Raw genomic sequence first — 19,514 nt, forward strand, 5'->3', positions numbered from 1 at the left:
CTCATTTACTATATATAAGGCAATAGGATTTAAGGGTCAGTTCTTTGATTTTTGCTAATTGTTTCCGTAGTCTCCTCATATATTGAAGACTCTTGCTTTCAAATTGGCCTCTAAATGCGAGAAAGCAGTGGCTTTATCAGAGCCACTGGGATAGTGTTCTGGGTGAAACTTAACTTGTGCCTAGGGGCTGGTGCGATCCAGCCGTGCGCTGTAACTGAAGACATAGGTGGCAACATGGGCGTCAGGCTGGCTGATGGCATGGAAATTAATTCTGCCTTCCAGATGTAGATGGATACCTGGGGAATGGCCACAAAGATGGTTGCTGTACATGGGATGTCAAGACTGAAGTCCCAAAACTTGTTGGAATCAAGCATTTTGAAATCCCTCTTTAGCAGGATGAAAGAGCACCCAGTGAGTATGTGTGTGTGTTAATTGGATTGCAAATCATTTATCCATGAAGACAGACAAACACAGGATGCAAGTGTACTGGCTTGAGATTTTACTTGAGAGTTCTAGCACTTCTTTGTTTTGTTTTGTTTGTTTTAATTCACTGCCTCCAAGAGAGCATCCTGAGTTGTACTTGCAATTAATCAGTGTTGGCATTACCCAGAGGAGCATGCAAAGTGGCATCTGAAGCATTAGTGTATTGATTAGAATTAATCAGGAATGTGTTCCTCCTGAAGCTACACGCTGTATGAACAACTGAAGAGTGTCAAAACTATAAATATCTCTCAGAAATTGAGTTTCCATGAAAACTGGATTATGGCTTCTGAAACTGGGTAACTACATGTGAAATAGAGGCAGGGGAGCAAAATCTCATACCTGGCAAACTTGAGACATGCATGGGAGGCTTAAGAAAGGTGAGGTTACAGAGAAGTACTGCGGCTTGCTGAGGATCGAACACCTGACCCTTGCAGAGCTGTGCAAGGCCCAAAGTGGTTTCTAGCACACCTTCATGTTAAGCAGCGTGAATGAGTATGTAGAAGGTCATGTGAAAATTCAGCCCTTGTACTGTGTTCAGGTTCTGTCAGCAGCATTTTCTGTTTCAGGGAAGAGTGATACAGCCTTGCAAGAGAAACTCTGGGTGTTGCCCAGGCTTTCTTTAAGCAACAAATTATCTTCAGATAATATGTCCAGGTCTGAACTTGTCTAAACTCTGAAAATATTTGGATCTAGGATTTTGAGCTACTCTGTCACTGAAGACCGTGGTGTTACTAATTTCTGTCTCAATCTACGTATATCGCAGATTCTAGATACCTGAGCATACTTCTTTCTTATTGCAACTTCAATGAAGGTCCTGTTGGGTGGATCTGGTGGCTTGCTGTATCAAAACACTGAGCAGTGCCTAAACTACAATATAATGTGCTGGTTCACAGCATAAAGGATTAGATTAAGGTGTTAAACTGTGGCCTTTTTTTATTGCTTGAGATGGTATCTAGAGAGATCATCTTGGTTATTATGGCAAATGTTGTGGTAAAAATAGGTTTTGATGTTTGAAGCCTGTGCGGAGGTGATAGCTATGTGCACAGAAACTGATGCCTTTGTCCTTGCAGTCATCAGTTTACCGGTCTGATTCATCACTCTACAGAGTGCTTGGAGGTAACAAGAGCAACCTGTTATCTGCTGTAGTTTGCTTTTGGGACCTGTTTCATGGAATTGCGGAATGGTTGAAGTTGGAAGGAACCTCTGAGATTGACTAGTCCAACTTCCCTGCTTGATGCAGGGTGAACTACAGCAGGTTGCTCAGAGCCCTGTCCAGTCAGGTTATTAAGATCTCCAGGGATGGAGACTCCGTAAGATTTCTGGGCAACTTGTTCCATGTTCAGTCACCCTTAGAATAAGTATGTTTTCTCCTGTGTTGAAATGGAATTTTTTTGCCTTTCAACCCAAGCAAATTTGCCTTGTGCTTGCATGTTGACCTTTTGTTGGATACCATGATCTCATTCTGTCTTCCTTCCATCCTCCCATAGCATATAAACGTTGATAAGATCCTTCCTGAGCCTACTCTTCTCCAGTCCCAATTTTCTCAGCCTCTACCTGTGTGTTGGATGCTGTAGTACCTTAATCATCTCTGTGGCTGTTTGCTGGACTCACTTCATAAGTCCATGCCTGTCTTGCGATGGAGAGTCCAGCACTGGACCCAGTGCTCCAGATGTGTCTCCCCAGCGCTGAAGAAAGGAAAGAACCACCCCTTTGATCTGCTCTTCCCAGTGCAGCCCGGGATGCTATTGGCCTTCCTTGTCATTATTGCTAGCTTATGTTCAGTGTTTTGTCCACCAGGACCCACAAGTTGTCTTTTGCAAAGCCGTTTTTCGGCCTGTGCTGGTGTATGCTTTGTTCCTCCCCGGAGGCAGTGCTTTGCGTTTTACTTTGTTGAACTTCATGAGGTTCCTGCTGGCCCAAATTTCCAGCCTGTCAAGGCCCATCTCAGTGGCAGCCCAACCGTCCTGTGTATCAACGACTTCTCCTGATTTGCCTGGACACTTGCTGATGGTGCGGCCTGTTCCACTATCTAGGTCATTAATGAAGATAGAAAACATTATTGGCCCCACTGCTGGCCCAGAGGTATACCACCAGCAGCTGGCTTTGTACCAGAGCTGGGCTTTGTACCACGGATGACAACCCTCTAAGCCTGGCAGTTCAGCCAGTTTTCAGTCCACCTCCCTGTCCACTTACACAGTCTGTACTTCGATCCGTTTGTCAGTGAGGATGGAATGGGAGATGCCATTCAAAACCTTAGTAAAGTCAAGGTAAGGAACAGCCACGGCTGCCCTCATCCGCCAAGCTGATCAGCAGCACAGAAAGCTATCGCGCCGGTTAGCATGATTTCAGCATCAAGAGGTTCCACTTCTGGTATTTCCCCATCTATCACAAAGATGACTGAAGTTGCTTTTCCGGTCTTTCTAAAATTACATTTGTAACATATAGGCCACCAATAGAAATTTAATAAAGCTCTACTAATTAACATCTAATGCATATCACTTATGCTGAAGTAGATCTTGCTGCTGCCAGGCAGTCTGTAGCACAGGATCTGTAAATGAGTCTGGGTCTGATAAATACATGTGTTGTACAGAAAAGCCTAGAGACCGGAGTCCCTGTTCTGCCATGAAATGACAGCAGAATCGACTCCCATCCAGATTTGCCCGTTGGGTCTCTCTACAGACCCAGCAGCTATTTTTAGTGCCCCTGATAAATCCACCAGTTAGTGTCATCTTTAGCTCATTTATTTTCATGTCTCTGAAGAAAGAGGCTGATACTTGGGATTTCTTTTCACATGAATCTTTGAATCTCAGACAACCTATTGTAGGAATTTGTACTGCAAAATATGAATATATTTTGTAACGAATCTGGACTTGAGTGAGTCTGCCTTTTCCAGTCTCGCATTGTGGTGATATAAAATACCTGCTTGGCAACAGCTCTGGGAGTTAATAAAGTTTCTGTGGTAAACTATGAGAGGCCTGAGAATTTCAAACTAAAGTTATTGCACCAGTAACTCAGAAAAGCAATTCCTAAAACTCCTGGCACATTTATCCAGAGGGTTAGCAGTAGCACAAAAATGGAAATCATTGTCGAGAGCCACTGCGTACTTGGAATTAAAATCCATCAGTCTTCTGAAGCTGAGGAGAACGATTTTCATGACATACAGATGCTTCTGTATTTCATAACCAAAATTAAATCTAGGTGTTTTTTTTACTCTATTTGTAGGGAAATTCATATCCTCTAATCTCTATGATGTAGCTAATTTGAGATGACATTAAAAGAAATAATGCACACAGAAGCTAAGCATTTACAATACTCTCAATGCTTTATTTTATTTAATTTCAGTAAAAGCATATTTATCTGTTTGGGGGACAGGGACAGAAAAGGTGCAAGGTTGCCAAAATCCCCTTCTCAAGCAGGAACCTTGAGCACAGAAGTTAGAAAGATGAGATGTGGAAATGAAAATAACTGTAAAATAATGAAACATAGCAGCATAGTTTCACTCTTCTTCCTGGAAAAGGAGGGAGGAAGAAATTTGGTAAATCATTAAAAAGCAGCATTTACTTTTCAGGGTTGCAAGTTGAACTGTTAGCTGTTGGCAAGGTCTTTATGCAGCTCCCTTGCCTGCTGGGAATTTTGTCCAGTTCAGCAGAGTGTAATGACACCTTTGTGTCCCTGGTGAGATAAACAGTGTGTCTGCTCTGGAGAAAAAAAAGTCTTCTAGCTGGTAGCAGTACAGGGTCTGTGATTTGGGATTGATCCATGCTTGTAGCAAGCACAAGTGATGGTTAGTTGGTGCAAAAATGATTTTGGTGTACTTTTGGAGAAAAAAAGCATTTGGTGTACTTCTGCAGAAAAAGGCTCTTGTTATGGATGCCAGATAAACTGTCTAGTTTCTTTTGGTCAGAACATCCATTCCAGTGGGTTCCCTTCCACAAGGAAAATATGTTCTGTGCATGATCCATGTACAAACACAAACCCATACACCAGGTGGTGATGAGGGTGCTTGGTGAGAAAACATTTTTGTAAGAGCAGTGAAAAACATGTTGCCCCTGACCCAATTTGTCAACTAGAAATAGTTACAGTCTTCCTCAAAAATGCTTAATATTGGTGTTTGAAAGCAGCTTAAGGAACCAGAATAAGTTTTTGTTCTCATCTTTTAAAAAGTGGAGCTGGAACTGTAAAGAGCATTTCCTAATAAGGCTTTTAGACCCCTGTTGTCTAGTTTGGCCCCAGCTGACCAGTTGCAGTACACTACAAAGAGGTCTTTTTCCTAGGTGCTGTGTTTTTTCCTGTAACAAAAGAGAAATGTGAAGAAGTGGATTAGTAGTGACGAGTGGCTTTGCAGAACCTCTCGTCTCTGATCATGTTTATGGTTAGTGAGTAGGCACTGAATAAACTGGGGTGAAATGGGCAACGGGCTCTGTATCACTGCTGAGGTACTACACACCTCCTGGGAAGCAGCCCTTCACGAATGGTGTCAACAACTGGTTTTACTGGCAGCCTGTGCCCAAGAATGAAAGGTGAAACGGGCCAGAGCCTGATACTGTACAAGTATTTTATTCCTGAAAGTTTTCCTTGCAGATCATATTTCCAGTATATTGAGGAAAAGACAGATACTTACATTTATACTGTCTAGTATAGATGTCTTTAGACGCGTCTTGCTGGACACAGAACATTTGAAATGTAAATCAGAGGGTGACGTGTAAGAGCTGAGGGTGTAGGAGTAGTTCCTGCGCTGCCTGGCAAGGTGTTTCAGGTGGAGCAGCAGAGCCAGCTGATCAGAGGGGAGAAGGTGGTTCTTAAAGACAGCCAGGCCTTGATGTCTCCTAGCATCTCAGAGAGGCTTTTTGTTCTTATTTACTTGTGGCAACAAGCAGACTAAATTGAAACACTATTGTTAGCCTCCAGGGCCGCTAATCCAGTTCCTTAGTTCCACTAATTACTTGGTGGGGCTGTTTGTTTGGGAGGCGATGGGGGGAAGGAAGTGCAAGGAGAAATGGCATGTGATAGTTGCAGTGCTTCACGCACGTGTAGATGTTCCAGCCAGCTGTACAGCTATATTAGAAGCAAAGCACAGTACCTCAACCAGCGACACAGCGCGGGGAATTACAGGTATTGTGCAAGCCCTGGAGACTGGCTTATTGCCTGAGTGACTAAGAGACTGCGCCGGTAAGAAGCAGGAGGAGGGATATTTAGAGGAGGGGTGTGTGCAATACAGATTTCACAGCTTGCTATGCAAAGAAAGTTCTTTTAGACAGCAGGCAGACAATCTGGGAGCACAGAACTGTGACAGTAGAGTGCAATAAGCTGCTATTTAGCTGAGTTTTCAACATCTTAGCTGGGTGGAAACCTTGCTCCTTAGAAGCTTGTGTTGGCAAAATCCATAGGAGGGAAAGGCCTTGACCACAGGGCACTGTGAGGGGAGTGAGGGCTGGCATAGGAGGCACAGTACGATTAGCCATATGTGGAACTGCTCCTCTGGGGGATTTGGTCCTTGTCAAGTAAAGAAACCTTTCTCACCACTCTTCTCCTTTGTTCTTTCCTCTTGCTGTATGATGCGACCAGATGGGTGTTGCTTCAAAGGAGAGTTGGACACCTGGAGAAACCATTCCGGGTCTCACTGGAGTATGTTGCTAGTGGGAACAGGAGTATAGCCGCTGTGGATTCCTTTGCCATGAAGAACTGCAGCACAGGTAATGTCGAGTATTTTATTGCTTCTAACTCATAGTCTTTTAATGCCTTTTTGGAGAGGAGCACAAATTCTGGCTGCTACAGAACCTTCACAGGATGAAAGGTTCTCACCAAATCAATCATTTAAATAAAAAAAATAGGGTGCTTTCCAGGAAAGACTACTTTTAATGTTGCCCTACAAGTTTTTAATGTTTTAAAGGAAACAAGTTGTTGGGATTTTCTTTTCTCTTTGGAAAAAATTTCTAAGAAAATTTCACTTTGGGAGAGCCAAAGTAGTACTCATCTTGACTTGCCAGATGCCTGTCCTGACAATTTTCTGCAGTAGAAAGTAGAACAGATGAGTGGTTCCTAGACAGGCAGCTTACAAGCCATCTTTTTGATGTTCCTGGTAACGAATTTCAGGGTTGTTTTTTAAACAACTGTGGAAAATTTGATTCTAATAAAGTATGCCTTTCTTTGGCGATGTTCCAAAGCAGTTATGGCCGAGGAACCCCTAACAGCTCAGTGTAGTGCATGGAATTTTAATAATGGGCAACGTTAATGCAGGTTACTTTTTTAAATACAAGCTCTGTTATCAAGTATGTAAATTTAGTGCTTCATGCCACAGACAGCTGCATTTTAGTTCTGCCAGCTTTATGGAGCTTGTGAATCATACTGAAATCTTTAGGTGTTATGTCAGTGAAGAGTATTATTACTTAGAGCACTTAACACATTACCTTTTGTCCATTTTATTTATTTGGAGTACTGCTGTGTTGAGCTGCATGTCCTTCTTTTCAAGCTGTCTAGGACAGGTAAATCTGCTGGAGAATAGATGTTATTTTGGTTATTTACGTTGCTCTCCACAAAGGCCAGTTGTATTAGGGGGTTTATTGTACTGTCTATACATAAAGGCGATCTCTAAGCTGCAACAGGGAACAGCCTGACACTGCTCAAAGTGTGAGGCATGCTCAAACAGAATGCGCCTGTTCTGCTGATGATGTGCGGAATGTGTCTTGGTGTCTAACGGAGGCTGAAAATAAAGTATTTCAACTCCCTAAAACAAAAAAGTGAACGGGACAGAAGTCATTCAAATCCACAGTGCTTTGAGAATTCATTGCCACAGATTTCACAACAGGCTACAGGAGATATTCAGCTCCCATGAAGGTGTATGAATTATTCTCTTGGGAGTGCTTGAAGGAGAGCCATAGTGAGGGACAGTCAGTGGAGTGAAGGCATGATGTTGGCTGAGTGAGCTTATACCAGTTCTGGGCACCGTTCTACAGATGACAGATGTCAGTTGCTGAGGCTATTTAGATATATTGTGAGCAAAAGGAGGAACAAATCTCCCATTTTGTCTACAGATTTGTAGCCATTGGCTACTCCCCTGCTCCGCTTACAGGACACGGTGTATGAACAATACCACCAAGGAATAAAGCCACTTGTTCTTTTTTGGCTTGGTTGAAACCACTAAGCCTTTTGCACACAGCTGAAGAGGTGGTACTGTGTCCTTTTACAAGAAAGATGGTGGTGGTGAACAGCCGAGGGTGGTATACCAGGTCTGGACGAAATGGGAAAAGCAATAAGAAAAGATTAATCTAAATCTAATTTTTCTGCAGCTGTTAGAAGCCTTTAGGCAGCCTAGCTACTTGGATGCCTTGTCACTGAAGCACCTAAAACACAGGTGAATTTGGGAAAGAAACATCTGAGAAAGAGTCGTAAGCCTGCAGCCTATTTTTTCTAACCTTTTTTGAAGACTATGTAAACAACTTAAAAAGAAATTAAGGTCCATAGGCAATCTTAGGAAATCAGGCTACTATTTCCATAAGTGGATACAGGCTTTGGATCTGAATTAGATGACAACAGGGGCTTGAAGAAGGTAGGAGTTTGAGGCTGGTACTTGCTTCTGAGCATTAGCAATTCCATTTTTTGAGTTTTTTAATCATGGAAAAGATGGGATTTTTATTGCATTTGAACTGAAAAAAATAACAGCTTATTTGATACTGAATGGGGAATTAAAACTTAAAAAACTATTCAGATGCTGCTAAAATTGTGGGTTTGGGGTTTTTTTTAAATTCTAAATTTAAAAATTGTAGATTCATATCCCATCTAACTACAAATTGTTGAGTGGAAACATAACTCTAATCATTGCAATGTCTTAGTTATGCTCCACATTTCCCTTTCTTCATTCAACAGTGCGGCGGATTAGAAAATCAAAGTGATTTTTCACTTGAGTATCTTCACATTTCCCAGTTCCCATCATATAATGACTCTTGATTGGGTCAGTTTGCTAGAAAAAAGGAAAGCCCTTACAGACTGTGGGGTTTCATTTGGTTTTGGTGGTGGCTTTTTTGGGGGCGAGGTGGTGGTGGTGGTGGATTGTTGGGTTTTTTGTTTTTGTTTAGTTTTAAATGCTCGGGATCAGCCAAACTGCATTTGGTGCATCTTTTACCAACTGCTTGCTGTAGTTCATCACCACTGTTCTGATGCCCTCCATCCTCTGGCTTTAATTCTTTAGGGGCTTCTTAGCACTTGACATGTGCTAAGTGCTTTTTGCTTTTTACAGTAAGTTTTCCTGAACCATAGGATTAGGTTTTGATCAGAAAGCCCCTGCAGTCAACAGAAAGCTGCTTGGACTTCTGTAGGTTTTGGATCAGGACAGTTAGCAGGTAGCATTGCCCATCATCCTACAGCTAATTGACTTTCAATTACTGTCTGAAATGTGAAGCAGAATGTATTTGTCAGCATGTAAAACCTAAACTATTGATTGTCTAATTTGTTTTATTACAACTTACTATTTAAATACGTGCAGTATCCAAAGGGGGAAAAATATTACAAATTGCAGGGAAGTAATATATTAATTTAATAGTGTCAGTTAAGAATTTGTTCCTTCTACGAGTAAAGTAATTGGTACAGTGGCATTTTACAGTTGATGGTAATTTCTAGTAATAAAAATAGAGTTCATTTCCTAAGTAATGTATTGACTTATTAATGATATTTAATGGTTTTCTTACTGATTTTCTTATTGCAGTTGTAAATTAATTAATTTGCTAACTTATTTCCAAAAGTCTTAATTAAAGTATTTAATAGTAAGCACAAGTAAATGGCAAGACACTGTTTTACTTAGCAATGTTCGATTTGCCAGTTCTAAGTAACTTTTTAAGTAAGGGGTGTGGAGATCAAATGCTTCTAAAACGTGTTAAAGGTTTAATGATGCTCTGAGGCTGTTAAAAGCAGTTATTTCAGACACTCAGCCTGTCCAAGAGGAAGCACTTAGCTTTCAAGTTTTCAAGCTCAGTAAGCAACATAAAAAACATACTTATTTTGGAGAGGGGAGAGACTGTGTGTCGTTGATTAGGTGAATGCTTCTGTCCACTCAGCAACAGCTTCTTTTCAGTAGGTACTGAAAGTACATAGAAATATACTCATTGCCTTCAGAGCTGGTAAGCAGTTAGGTCTGTAATGATCTCATGGTTGTAATCCATATGCGTATTTCTGAAATCAGGTTAATGTTTTACTAAAAGCCAAATCATTGATCCAAAGCAGAGGACCTCTCAAGAAAGGAGAAATTCTGAAGACCTGAAGGTGATTTTACTGGAAGAAGAGAGTGTGAGGGAAGAGTAAAAATGTGGACTTGCAGCATGTATGAAGAAATATGAGCAACTGCCAGACAGAATTTTTCGTGATTCTGTTTAATAAATAGATCTATGAATCAACTGCAAGAAATCAATAAGGGCTCTCTCCAAACAGGATTACTTATGTTATCTGAATCATTACTGAAATGCCGGTTTTGTGTATTCAGACAAAACCTGAATATGTATCATTTCAGTTTTCCCACGTATGCTCACTTTCTGCAGTTTGTCTTATAAATTAATTTACTGAGATGATTTTGTGGTTAACTGAACTTAATGAAATACCAGTGAGCCCCTTTTCAAAATGAGTTCTTGATGCTTCCTACTGGAAAATTGCCTAGAAAAGTTAACCTCTTCCAAACTGAGAACTGAAATAATTTTGGTGTATCCAATAGAATCGTAGAACAGCCCAAGTTGGAAGGAACCTCAAAGATCATCTGGTTCAACCTCTCATGGGAAAGGGAGCCTAGGTGAGATCATCTGGCACCCTGATCAGCTGCATCCTGAAAACCTCCACTGAGGGGGACTCCACCACATCCCTGGGGAGGTTGTTCCAGTGATTGCTTGTCCTCACGGTAAAAAATTTGAACAGAGGTTTCTAAGTGAAGTCCCACATAACACAGGGCTAATGTAGTTGTTAAGAATTAATTGATAAAAATTTTGTATAACTTTTAAGTTGTTTCACTTGAGTAAAATTGCAAGGTGTTTACAGAAGATTTACTTAACTGTGTCAATATATTTTTTATTAATTATTTGCTTAGTTGTAATTATGGGACAGTGGAGAGAAGATGTGTCCCTTTAGTGGAACCAACCATGTCTTCTTATATGGTCTGGAGACCCACCACTGGCCAGAAATTCAGAGAAACAGGCGAACAGAACAATGAGCATATTTGGTGTTGTGCCATTGTTATAAAACTGAAAAACAGACATTAAAAAAATTAGTAGCTTTACATTTCAGAAGTAGTTGTCTTTATTTAAGGTTTAGGACCAACACTTACCATAAGACAGGCTTGGCCTATCGGGTCATTTTTGTGTAAAGGAAACTGGAGAATTTCCTTTGGCACTAACACCATGCTTAAGTAGCTTACCAAGCCAGAGAATAGATCCAGAGTTAATTGAAGTCAATGGAACTATTCAGTATGTTTGGATTAAGTTCTGAGTACCCTTCATTAAAAAAAATAAAGAATAGGCAGATTGGCTGCATTTTCCTTGGAGTGGCCTATGCTATTTATACAGTTCCACTGAGCTGGTTTTCCTGTGGATCTAATTTCACTAAGTAGGCATTTGGAAAAGCCTTACTATTTTAAGAATATTTGCCTCCAAATGCTTTGGCGACTACCTTCCTCCCCATTCACCTCTGCTCCCCCCATGAGGTAGGACCGATTATTCTGACTTCAGGTTGTGTGCCAAAAACCATCTCTAACTTGCTAGTGTTTTAATCCTGTAGGGATCTTGTGTTGGATTAAAAACTACTTTACAGATGAATGTGGTGGCTGTAGTGAAGTTAAATCATTTTAAGGTAATTCCAAAGTGAAAATTATTTCGCTTGTGGTTTGAGCCCATTTGAGTAAAATAAATTTAATGCACTTGTTATGGGGCTTATCTTTGTTTTCATTTTTCATTTTCATCTTTTTAAAATTAAGTTATATTAATGCTAGGAATAAAAAAAATTAAACAAATTTAGTCTTAATATTGTTTCTAGAAAAGGCAGAGTAACTCAATTAGAGGTAGAGGAGCTTCTTACAGTAGTGAATTAGTGATTATGCATTTCTGTTGCTGACTGAACACCAGCTTCTTGCGGAGCCAAATTTAAACAATGATGGTTATGTTAAATAATTTAATCTATTTAGAACAGTAGTTGTACTCACCAAGGGGTGGATGAACCTGAATATTTAGAGCATTTGGTTTTCATAGGTCTGTCCTGCTAGTATGTTGGTGAATGGGACCTTGTGTCCTGTGGTTTTATTTAGTAATCAACTGATCATATATTTGGTTTTTTAAGGTATGAGGAGGGAGGTAAAAAAAACATTTGAGATGGTGTAATAATGCTCATAAAGCTGGTCTTTAAAATCGATGCGTTCATACAGGTGGCAGAAGGGCTGGAATCTACCACAGCAGGATCAAACATGCGTGTTTCCTAGACAAAGTTACTCTCTTAGCAGAGTGGGCAGGTTCATCTACTCTAATTCAAAAAAGGTAGGTGATTTGGGTTAAGAAACAGAATTGAGCAATCTCAGGCCTTAAAATTCAAAACTTTAGTAATCAAAAGAGATGGGCTTGCTCATACGAGGTACTGGAAACTGTTTGAAAGACACTGCAGATTCCTCAGTTCCCCTGCAAATGCTGGCAGTTGTGGTCTTAAGTACTTTTTAACGCTTTGAAGAATTGGCCAATACATTATCTTTTTAATGCTGTATATGATTTTTATCCTGACCTTCTCCCTTAATTAAGGCTTATTTCAACATGGGAGCCATTGATTCAGTGGAAGAAAATGAACTCTGTAATCTGCTTTCCCCAAATTGAACTTATTTTTATTACTATTAATTGCTGCCACTTAGTTCTTGTGATGTTTTAACTGCTTGGATTTATTGAAACAATCATAGGATTCACTATTAGTACTTGAGAAATGGGGAGGACAATGATGATTTATGGATGACCCAGTGATTTTAAACTAGTATTACCCCAGATTCAAAGATTTATGCAAGCTGATTCCATTGTGTAAGTAGGATGATAATCTGTCTCTCCATTTTGCTCCCCATAATAAACCCCTACATTTTCAAAAGACTGCTAGCCTGTAACAGACGGCACGCCAAACCTTGAATTTGCTAAAACAAAGTCAGGGGTAGTTGTGCTCTGAGTTTTGTTTTGTATAGATCCATGAAGTTCCCTCTTAGATGTAAGAAGGGGTTTTGATTTGAACAGGACTGATGTTGGAAGATGTTAAGACCTGGCTATGCAACTTGATTCATGTTTGTGAAGAATTGCAGTGGTCTGTGAGAAGAGGTGAGAGACAGCGGGGAAGCTTAGAAAGAGAACAGAGGAGGCAGATGATCAAGCATAAAGGATAAGAGTCAGGCTGTGTGAGAAAAAGAATAAATGAGAGAGGGAGAGATGAGGAAAGGAGAGATGGTGATAAACCGGTAACACTGAAAACAAATGACAGAATATTGGGCAGGAATAATTGGTCTAGATAGTGGAAATGATTAAAGAGTTTGACCAGTTAGAAAGTGATTGGAGTAAACATTTACAATCCAATTAATTAACTAGAGCAATCAAACTTAATCAGATAGCCACTCAATCAACCAGACTGAACTAACTTAATGGATAATCTGTTGAACAGGCAAAGAAATCAAGTGAGACTGGGAGAAATTCAGTGAATTGTGCAAATTGGATGAAATGCACAAGGATTAATCAACTAACATATAAAATTATCAAATGCAAAGATAAATACGTGGGATATTCAGGTGGAAGCTAGTCCCTTTTCTGGCGTGACTCACCAGAGCCCGAGGGACATTGATGAGCAAAATAACTTTTGGAAGATGAAAAACAAGAATGAGGAGAAGATGGGACAAGAAGGAAAGAAGATTTTCTGTGTGTGCTTCCAGGTTGTAGAAGATGAAATAATGCCAGCAGCAAGGACATTTTTTTAAAAGCCTGCATAAGTGTCATACATACCGATGCTGGATTCTGAGGTACCACTGCTCTGTAGTGGCGCAATGCATGCAAGAATGAGAAGAGGTATAATTCCTCCTCTTTCTTTGCCATGGCGAAAAGTTCTTTCGGTTTAGGCTCAGGGCACCTCTATACCTCAGGGCTTCTCTTTTGAAATATTCAGGTTCAGCTTGTTTTCTGTGTCTGAGAGGTCTCATTGCAAATCTGCCCCAGACTTCATATAAGACCCTGTTCAGCTCTTCCCTTTTCTTGTCCAAAACCTTCCCCTTTCCGCTTGCTTTGTCCCGCTGTTCTGTTTTTGAATGATCTGCTGCAGTTAGCTTTCTTACCAAATCCATTGCTGCACCAAACCCCAGACATTGTTCAGTAATTCTGCGCGGTATCTAGTATGGGAGAGGTGTGACACATCGGTGCCAGCAGTGATGGATATGGTGAAGTAGATGCTCTGCAATGGAACAACTGAAACCAAAAAGCCTCGACCTTGTAATTCCAAATCAAACCCATAATACATAAATAGACATGCCAGCCGACTGAGCCTGGTGCATCGATTTATCTCTGAAAATTTTAAGAATCTGTAATGAGGGACCGGAGTTTTCTGAAAAGGAGCACGTGCTCTTTCAACAAATGAGACTTCTTTATGCTATATTGGGAAACTCACACCCGGTGACTACACATCAGAATCTTGGTCAGAATCATTAAACCTGTACGTTGCGATTCTTTTACTTTGAAATCATGAAAAACATGGGTGAAAAGAGGAACTTTCAAAAGCTGTCAAGTGACTTAGGAGTGCAATTAATGGGAACCATGCTCCTTAGTCTGCCAGGAGTTCTCAAAAATGCCATCATTACTGAACTGCGCTGAGGCATGCCTTCCGCCTGTGAATATGAGAAAGGACAGGCTGTGCACAGTGCTTCCATGGAGGCAGTTTTACGGAGTACCTCCATAAATGAGGCATACAGGGCTTTTATGAATTGAGCCTTTGAAAGCCCTGCTAGTAAGGCATATTGATCTGGAAGTCACACACAGATGATAAGATCTTAAGTTACAGTCAGGTTTTATGACGTGAAAGAATTTTAAGAATACTTTTGTCACCCCTTCCTTAAATGATTGCCGGCTGAAATGCTGAAGTTCTGTACAACTGGGAGGTTGCAAACACTTAAATGAGTCAGCTGGATTCTAGGTGCAATTCCATCCTGTAGTGTTTTGGGGCATGTTTGGTGGAGTAAACCTGTAAGCAAAATAATAAGTTTAGAAATGTTTTTCAGATCTACAAGGAAATATAATTTAATCAACTCTCACAGAGAGATTTTATCATGTTCCAAAAATAGCATCAATGATGGATTTTTCATTTGATGTGAATAGAGGTGAACAAAGCAAGTATTTTAATACCTAATTGAGGGTTGGGAGCCAATCTGTCTGGTTCGGTGAGATGGTGTGTTGTGGCATACCGGGATCTAAACTGTTTTGGTTGATTTGTGTGAGCCACAACCTAGAGTAAATGATTTTGCAGAGACTACAGTCGTTAAAGTTCCATGCACTTAAGCCTAAATTATGTACTGGATTTTCAAAATGTCATTTAGAGCTGTAAGCAACAACTGCATAAATCCAGCACCATATTATACAGTACAAAAAAAAGATTAGTATGTGAAGAGTGAGATTTCGATATTTCTGTAATATTATCAGTGTTGCTATTGATTTATAGAAAGTCACTGTTGACTCCTTAAGCACCTCGTGGAATAGCAGTGTATGTACCTGTGTTTATGAACATGTGCTAATGAAACCATAAGAAAAAGAAAGCAATCACTGCAAGATCTGAAACACTAAGTGTAAAGTTTTGGCAACAGTATTAACTCATCAGGGATTTTTATTGTACACATCAGTAACGAAACAGTAGTAAAGTGACTCACCTGTCTAAAAAAATTCCCAAGACAGCAAAGAATGGAAGTATTTAATGTATGTGAGCTATTTCCCAAAGTAAAGGAAGTGAGTAACTATGAAGTAATTTGGATGGGCCTTCAGCTAGTCAAAGTTGTAAAGCATATTGCACATCATCACATTAATTGTTGGAGCTTATATGTTTATCAGAGCTTTTGAAAAAGAAGGAGCCTGAGAAGAGGTTTGATAGGAACATCGCTGATTTGGATTTCAGGTTCTTTGTGATTGCTGGGCTCTTCACAGCCAACGGAAGAGTTTGGTTTGGAAAGGTTTAAGTTGTAGCTGGTTTTTTTATTGTTGGTAAAGGAGGCTGGAGCCAATGCTTAGTGTTTGCAATGATACATATTACTATAAAGTTACTATAAAGTTGTTTTTTAAAATATTGTCTTGCAAAATACATTTTATACAAACTATATTTTCTAAAATATAACTTGCAGCTGGTCAAGACCAATGAGAAATGCAAAATAACATTTTCTATTGTATGTTGGGGAAAAAAGTTCTACTCCAAGAGATGTTTGACCTGCTTGTCTTTGCAGAGAGTCCTTTGCAGTGGTCTTCCATGCTTAGGGTGTTTGTCTTCTGTTTTCTTCTGATTTCATCTTTAGGACACCTCCAACTTCCTCTGTTCCCAAGTGAAGTTGGGCAGTTTCTCTCTTGTCGGCAAACCTATTCCTCCTCTTTCCCTTTAGTCATAAAACATTCCTGCCTACCTAATCTCATCACGAAACCTTTATGGCAATTATTACTCCTTTTATAAGTTTATATTCTAGCAAGTAGTCTTCATCTTAATTGTTGATTTGTAGAATATGGGCTAATTTGTGACTTTGTGTGGTTCGCCTTAAATTATAATAAATGTGCTTCTACTTGCTTCTTCTGTTACCAGCAGTACCAGACACCAGCAGTGTCCGTAGTGCGTTACAGTTATCTTTCTCAAGTATAATAGGAGTCAGAAGTCAGAGCATTCTCTGGTTCATATTATTTTTTGACTTTTCAACTAAACAGTGCATTCCTTTCCTGGATGGTAAAGGTAACTGCCAAAAGGAAACGTTATGACTGGGTGTCACCAGGATGGCAGGATGCCACCGAATGGAAGTCAGTTGTGCAAAATCACTCTTCCTACACTGCAAGCCCACACTGGTGGTGTTCTGTAAATACTACAGAGGAGTTGTTTGCTGTCTCCTTTTATTCATTTTGCTATAACATCTCAGAGCAGTACTCATCTATATGTCTGGTCTGTGTGCACTGAATACAAGCAAAGGACAAAGAAATTAGGTTGCAAATTCCTTAGCACAAATACAAAGGCAAGCAGCAACAGGTTAATAAAGACCAAAGCCTTTGGCCTGGCCACAGTGAGTGAACATTAGATTAGCTGACATCTGGGATGTAATTAGTTGGGATGAAATGGAAAATATTTTAAATAGCCCTTTCATCAATCTTAGAAATGAGAAAGAAGTAGTGAGCAAACAGAATCAGGCCATTTGTGGAGGCAACAATAACCAGCAGTTTACTGGTGCATTCTAACAAGGTTTAAGTCAGGGCACTTGACTGATGAAACAGGAAAGAGTGGAGCTCACAGAATCCCAGAATGCTTGGGGTTGGAAGGGACCTCTAGAGATCATCTAGTCCAAGCCTCTGCTGAAGCAGGGTCTCCTTGAGCAGGCTGCACGGAGTCCCATCCGAGTGGGTTTTGATTGTCTCCAGAGAAGGAGGCCCCACAAGCTCTCTGGGCAGCCTGTCCCAGGGCTCTGTCATCCTCACAGTAAAGAAGTTCTTTCTCCCATTCAGGTGGAACCGCCTATGTTGCAGCTTGTGCCCGTTTGCCCCTTGTCCTGTTGCTTGCACCACTGAACAGAGCCTGGCCCCATCCTGTTGACACCCACCCTCAGGATATTTGTTTGCATTGGTAAGATCCCTTCTCAGCCTTCTCTTCTCCAGACTAAACAGGCCTAGGTCTCTCAGCCTTTCCTCATCAGGGCGATGCTCCAGTCCCCTCACCATCTTTGTCATCTTGCTATCAGCTTTGAGCTTTTAGTTAGTGCTAGGCACTGCCTAGGCCTGCGACCGTGTTGGTATAATTGAGCGCTGTCTCTGGGGTCTTCTCTTCAGAAAATAGCGCTCATTCCAAAAGTTACTCGGGCAGACAGCTTGGTCATGGCAGAGCTTCACTGCTTGCCTAAGGAATCTTGCTGTACTTGTGTGGGTTTTACTAAGTGCCAAGTTGTTTGTAAAGAGTGTGTAGGAAAGGCATTAGGTGAAATGAAGACAGTTTCTTTCCCAGTTTACAAAGCCAAACAAAGGACTTGTCCTTTTCTCCTTATTTCTTTCTCTTAATAGTGTATAGGAGACCTCTTTTTTAACACATCTGCATTCTGCTGATGCTGGCTGCTTTTTTTTAGCATTGGAACAAAGGCCAGAATATATTTTCATCAGATAGGAGACAAAAAAAAAATCTTCTTCTAAACTCCAACTTGCAAAGCTAATCCACAAGCAGTTCAGCACAATTCTCAATCTAGACCTCAACTGAACTGTCAGGGAATGAAATCTGTATAATAAACCAGTCATCTAATTCACGATATCACAAGATTCAATCTCCTTAGGCAAGATTTAGTTCAGACGTTCTGATGCTTTGTTGTATGAAGTTAGACAAGGTGGTATTCATCTTTTGTGACTTCAGCTATCTGAAAGTTAGGCATCATGTCAAAGCTAGTTGCTAGGGTCCCTCTGTAGTCAACAGAGAGAAAAAGAGGCACTTCAGAGAGCAATTCATTCCACCTTTAACATCATAGCATCATCAGAGTGTCAGAAAGGGGACAATGCTTTGCTTGAAGAATTGTAGCCTGGAATTTCTAACAGAACTATCCTTTTAAAGCCAGCGGGTGCTTTAATATCTGTAATCTATAAAGTCAGCCCACCAATTCCTCACTTTCAAATGAATAGTGCCAGGCAAGGAATCTTTAACCAATGGATTGTCTATTGAGCGTCCTCGACACTCACTGGTTAGCATGCTAGATAAATCATTTTATAGTAATAATTTTGCAGAAGTTTATTCAGAGTCTCTTAGAATAAAACCTGAAAACAAAATTAAACGGCTGTTGAGTGCAAGATTAATAGTGCTATTCAGGGACCCTTTACAATACCAGCATTACCAAAACAAGCTGCGTTCGTGCAGCTCTGACAGGATGCTTCCAGCCAGACCTGGAATCCTCTCTGCACTAAAACTAAAGCCACCAGCTGTTCTGGGAAACCTGTATAAGTTAAAACCCAGAAATCAGCCCTGAGATTTACCCTCTGTAGATGTTTTATAAATAGGTCTAGAAAAGAATATATCTTTAAAAAAAAAAAAACAAACAAAAAACCACTCCAAACCAACAGCTCTTTCACACAGAAGAACATTCAGATATAGAAGTGGTTTGTCAAAAGTAAAGTGGTTATTGGTAGAAGCAGAGCTACAGCCAAGAGCCTTCTAATGGAGCCCTGTAGATTATATTGCTTCTCTGCATCCTTGCAAAATCACTTATATGTAAAAGCTTTTATTTTTATTTTTTTATTTTTTTTGACCACACTACTTTATGGGAGACCTTAATGAAGGCTTGTTGAAAAATCTACTGAAATTGAGTTCCAATTTGACATTGGATCCCATGCTGCTTTCCAAAGAGTGGTAATAGAGGATCCACATTCCTTACCAGTAGGTACAATTCCCTCTCTTGCATTATCTTTTTAATTTTTATTACCCTTGTGAACGACTGTCACTTCTGTTTAAGCAGAAGCAGTAACTAAATCCTTTAATAAAGCCTTAAACAGCAGTGCTTCTAAATGAGGTTAAGATCTATATTACATGCAACATTTGCCTTGAACCTTAATTCGTCCTGCATCTTCAAGGATATCTGGTTACCTTCAGGAGTTAGTAATTTCAGTTCCAGTTCCTGGATATCATTGAATTCTAGCCTAAATTTCAACTGACAGGACTTAGTTGGTATGATATAATGTTGAGTCAAATGCGGAAATTTCTACTCCATTGTGGTAGTATAATCAATGTTTCTTCTTTATCAGGAAAAATTAACCCAAAATGTTTTTATTTTCTGAACAGAAAATTACACTAATGTTGGGTGGGGTTTTTTTTGTTAT

The 19,514-nt window shown here is 40.2% G+C and overlaps 1 protein-coding gene across 1 annotated transcript in view; it reads left to right on the forward strand.

Annotated features, from left to right (window-relative positions):
* Positions 1 to 19,514, forward strand: part of ALK (ALK receptor tyrosine kinase) — a 281,164-nt gene that overhangs the window by 171,540 nt on the left and 90,110 nt on the right. The window contains exon 5 of the mRNA XM_055816565.1: positions 6,049 to 6,176. Coding sequence (XP_055672540.1) covers positions 6,049 to 6,176 — 128 coding nt within the window. The remainder of the gene's footprint in view (positions 1 to 6,048; positions 6,177 to 19,514) is intronic.

The sequence above is a fragment of the Falco peregrinus genome, chromosome 11, assembly GCF_023634155.1.
Source record: "Falco peregrinus isolate bFalPer1 chromosome 11, bFalPer1.pri, whole genome shotgun sequence".
Classification (NCBI taxonomy): Eukaryota; Metazoa; Chordata; class Aves; order Falconiformes; family Falconidae; genus Falco; species Falco peregrinus.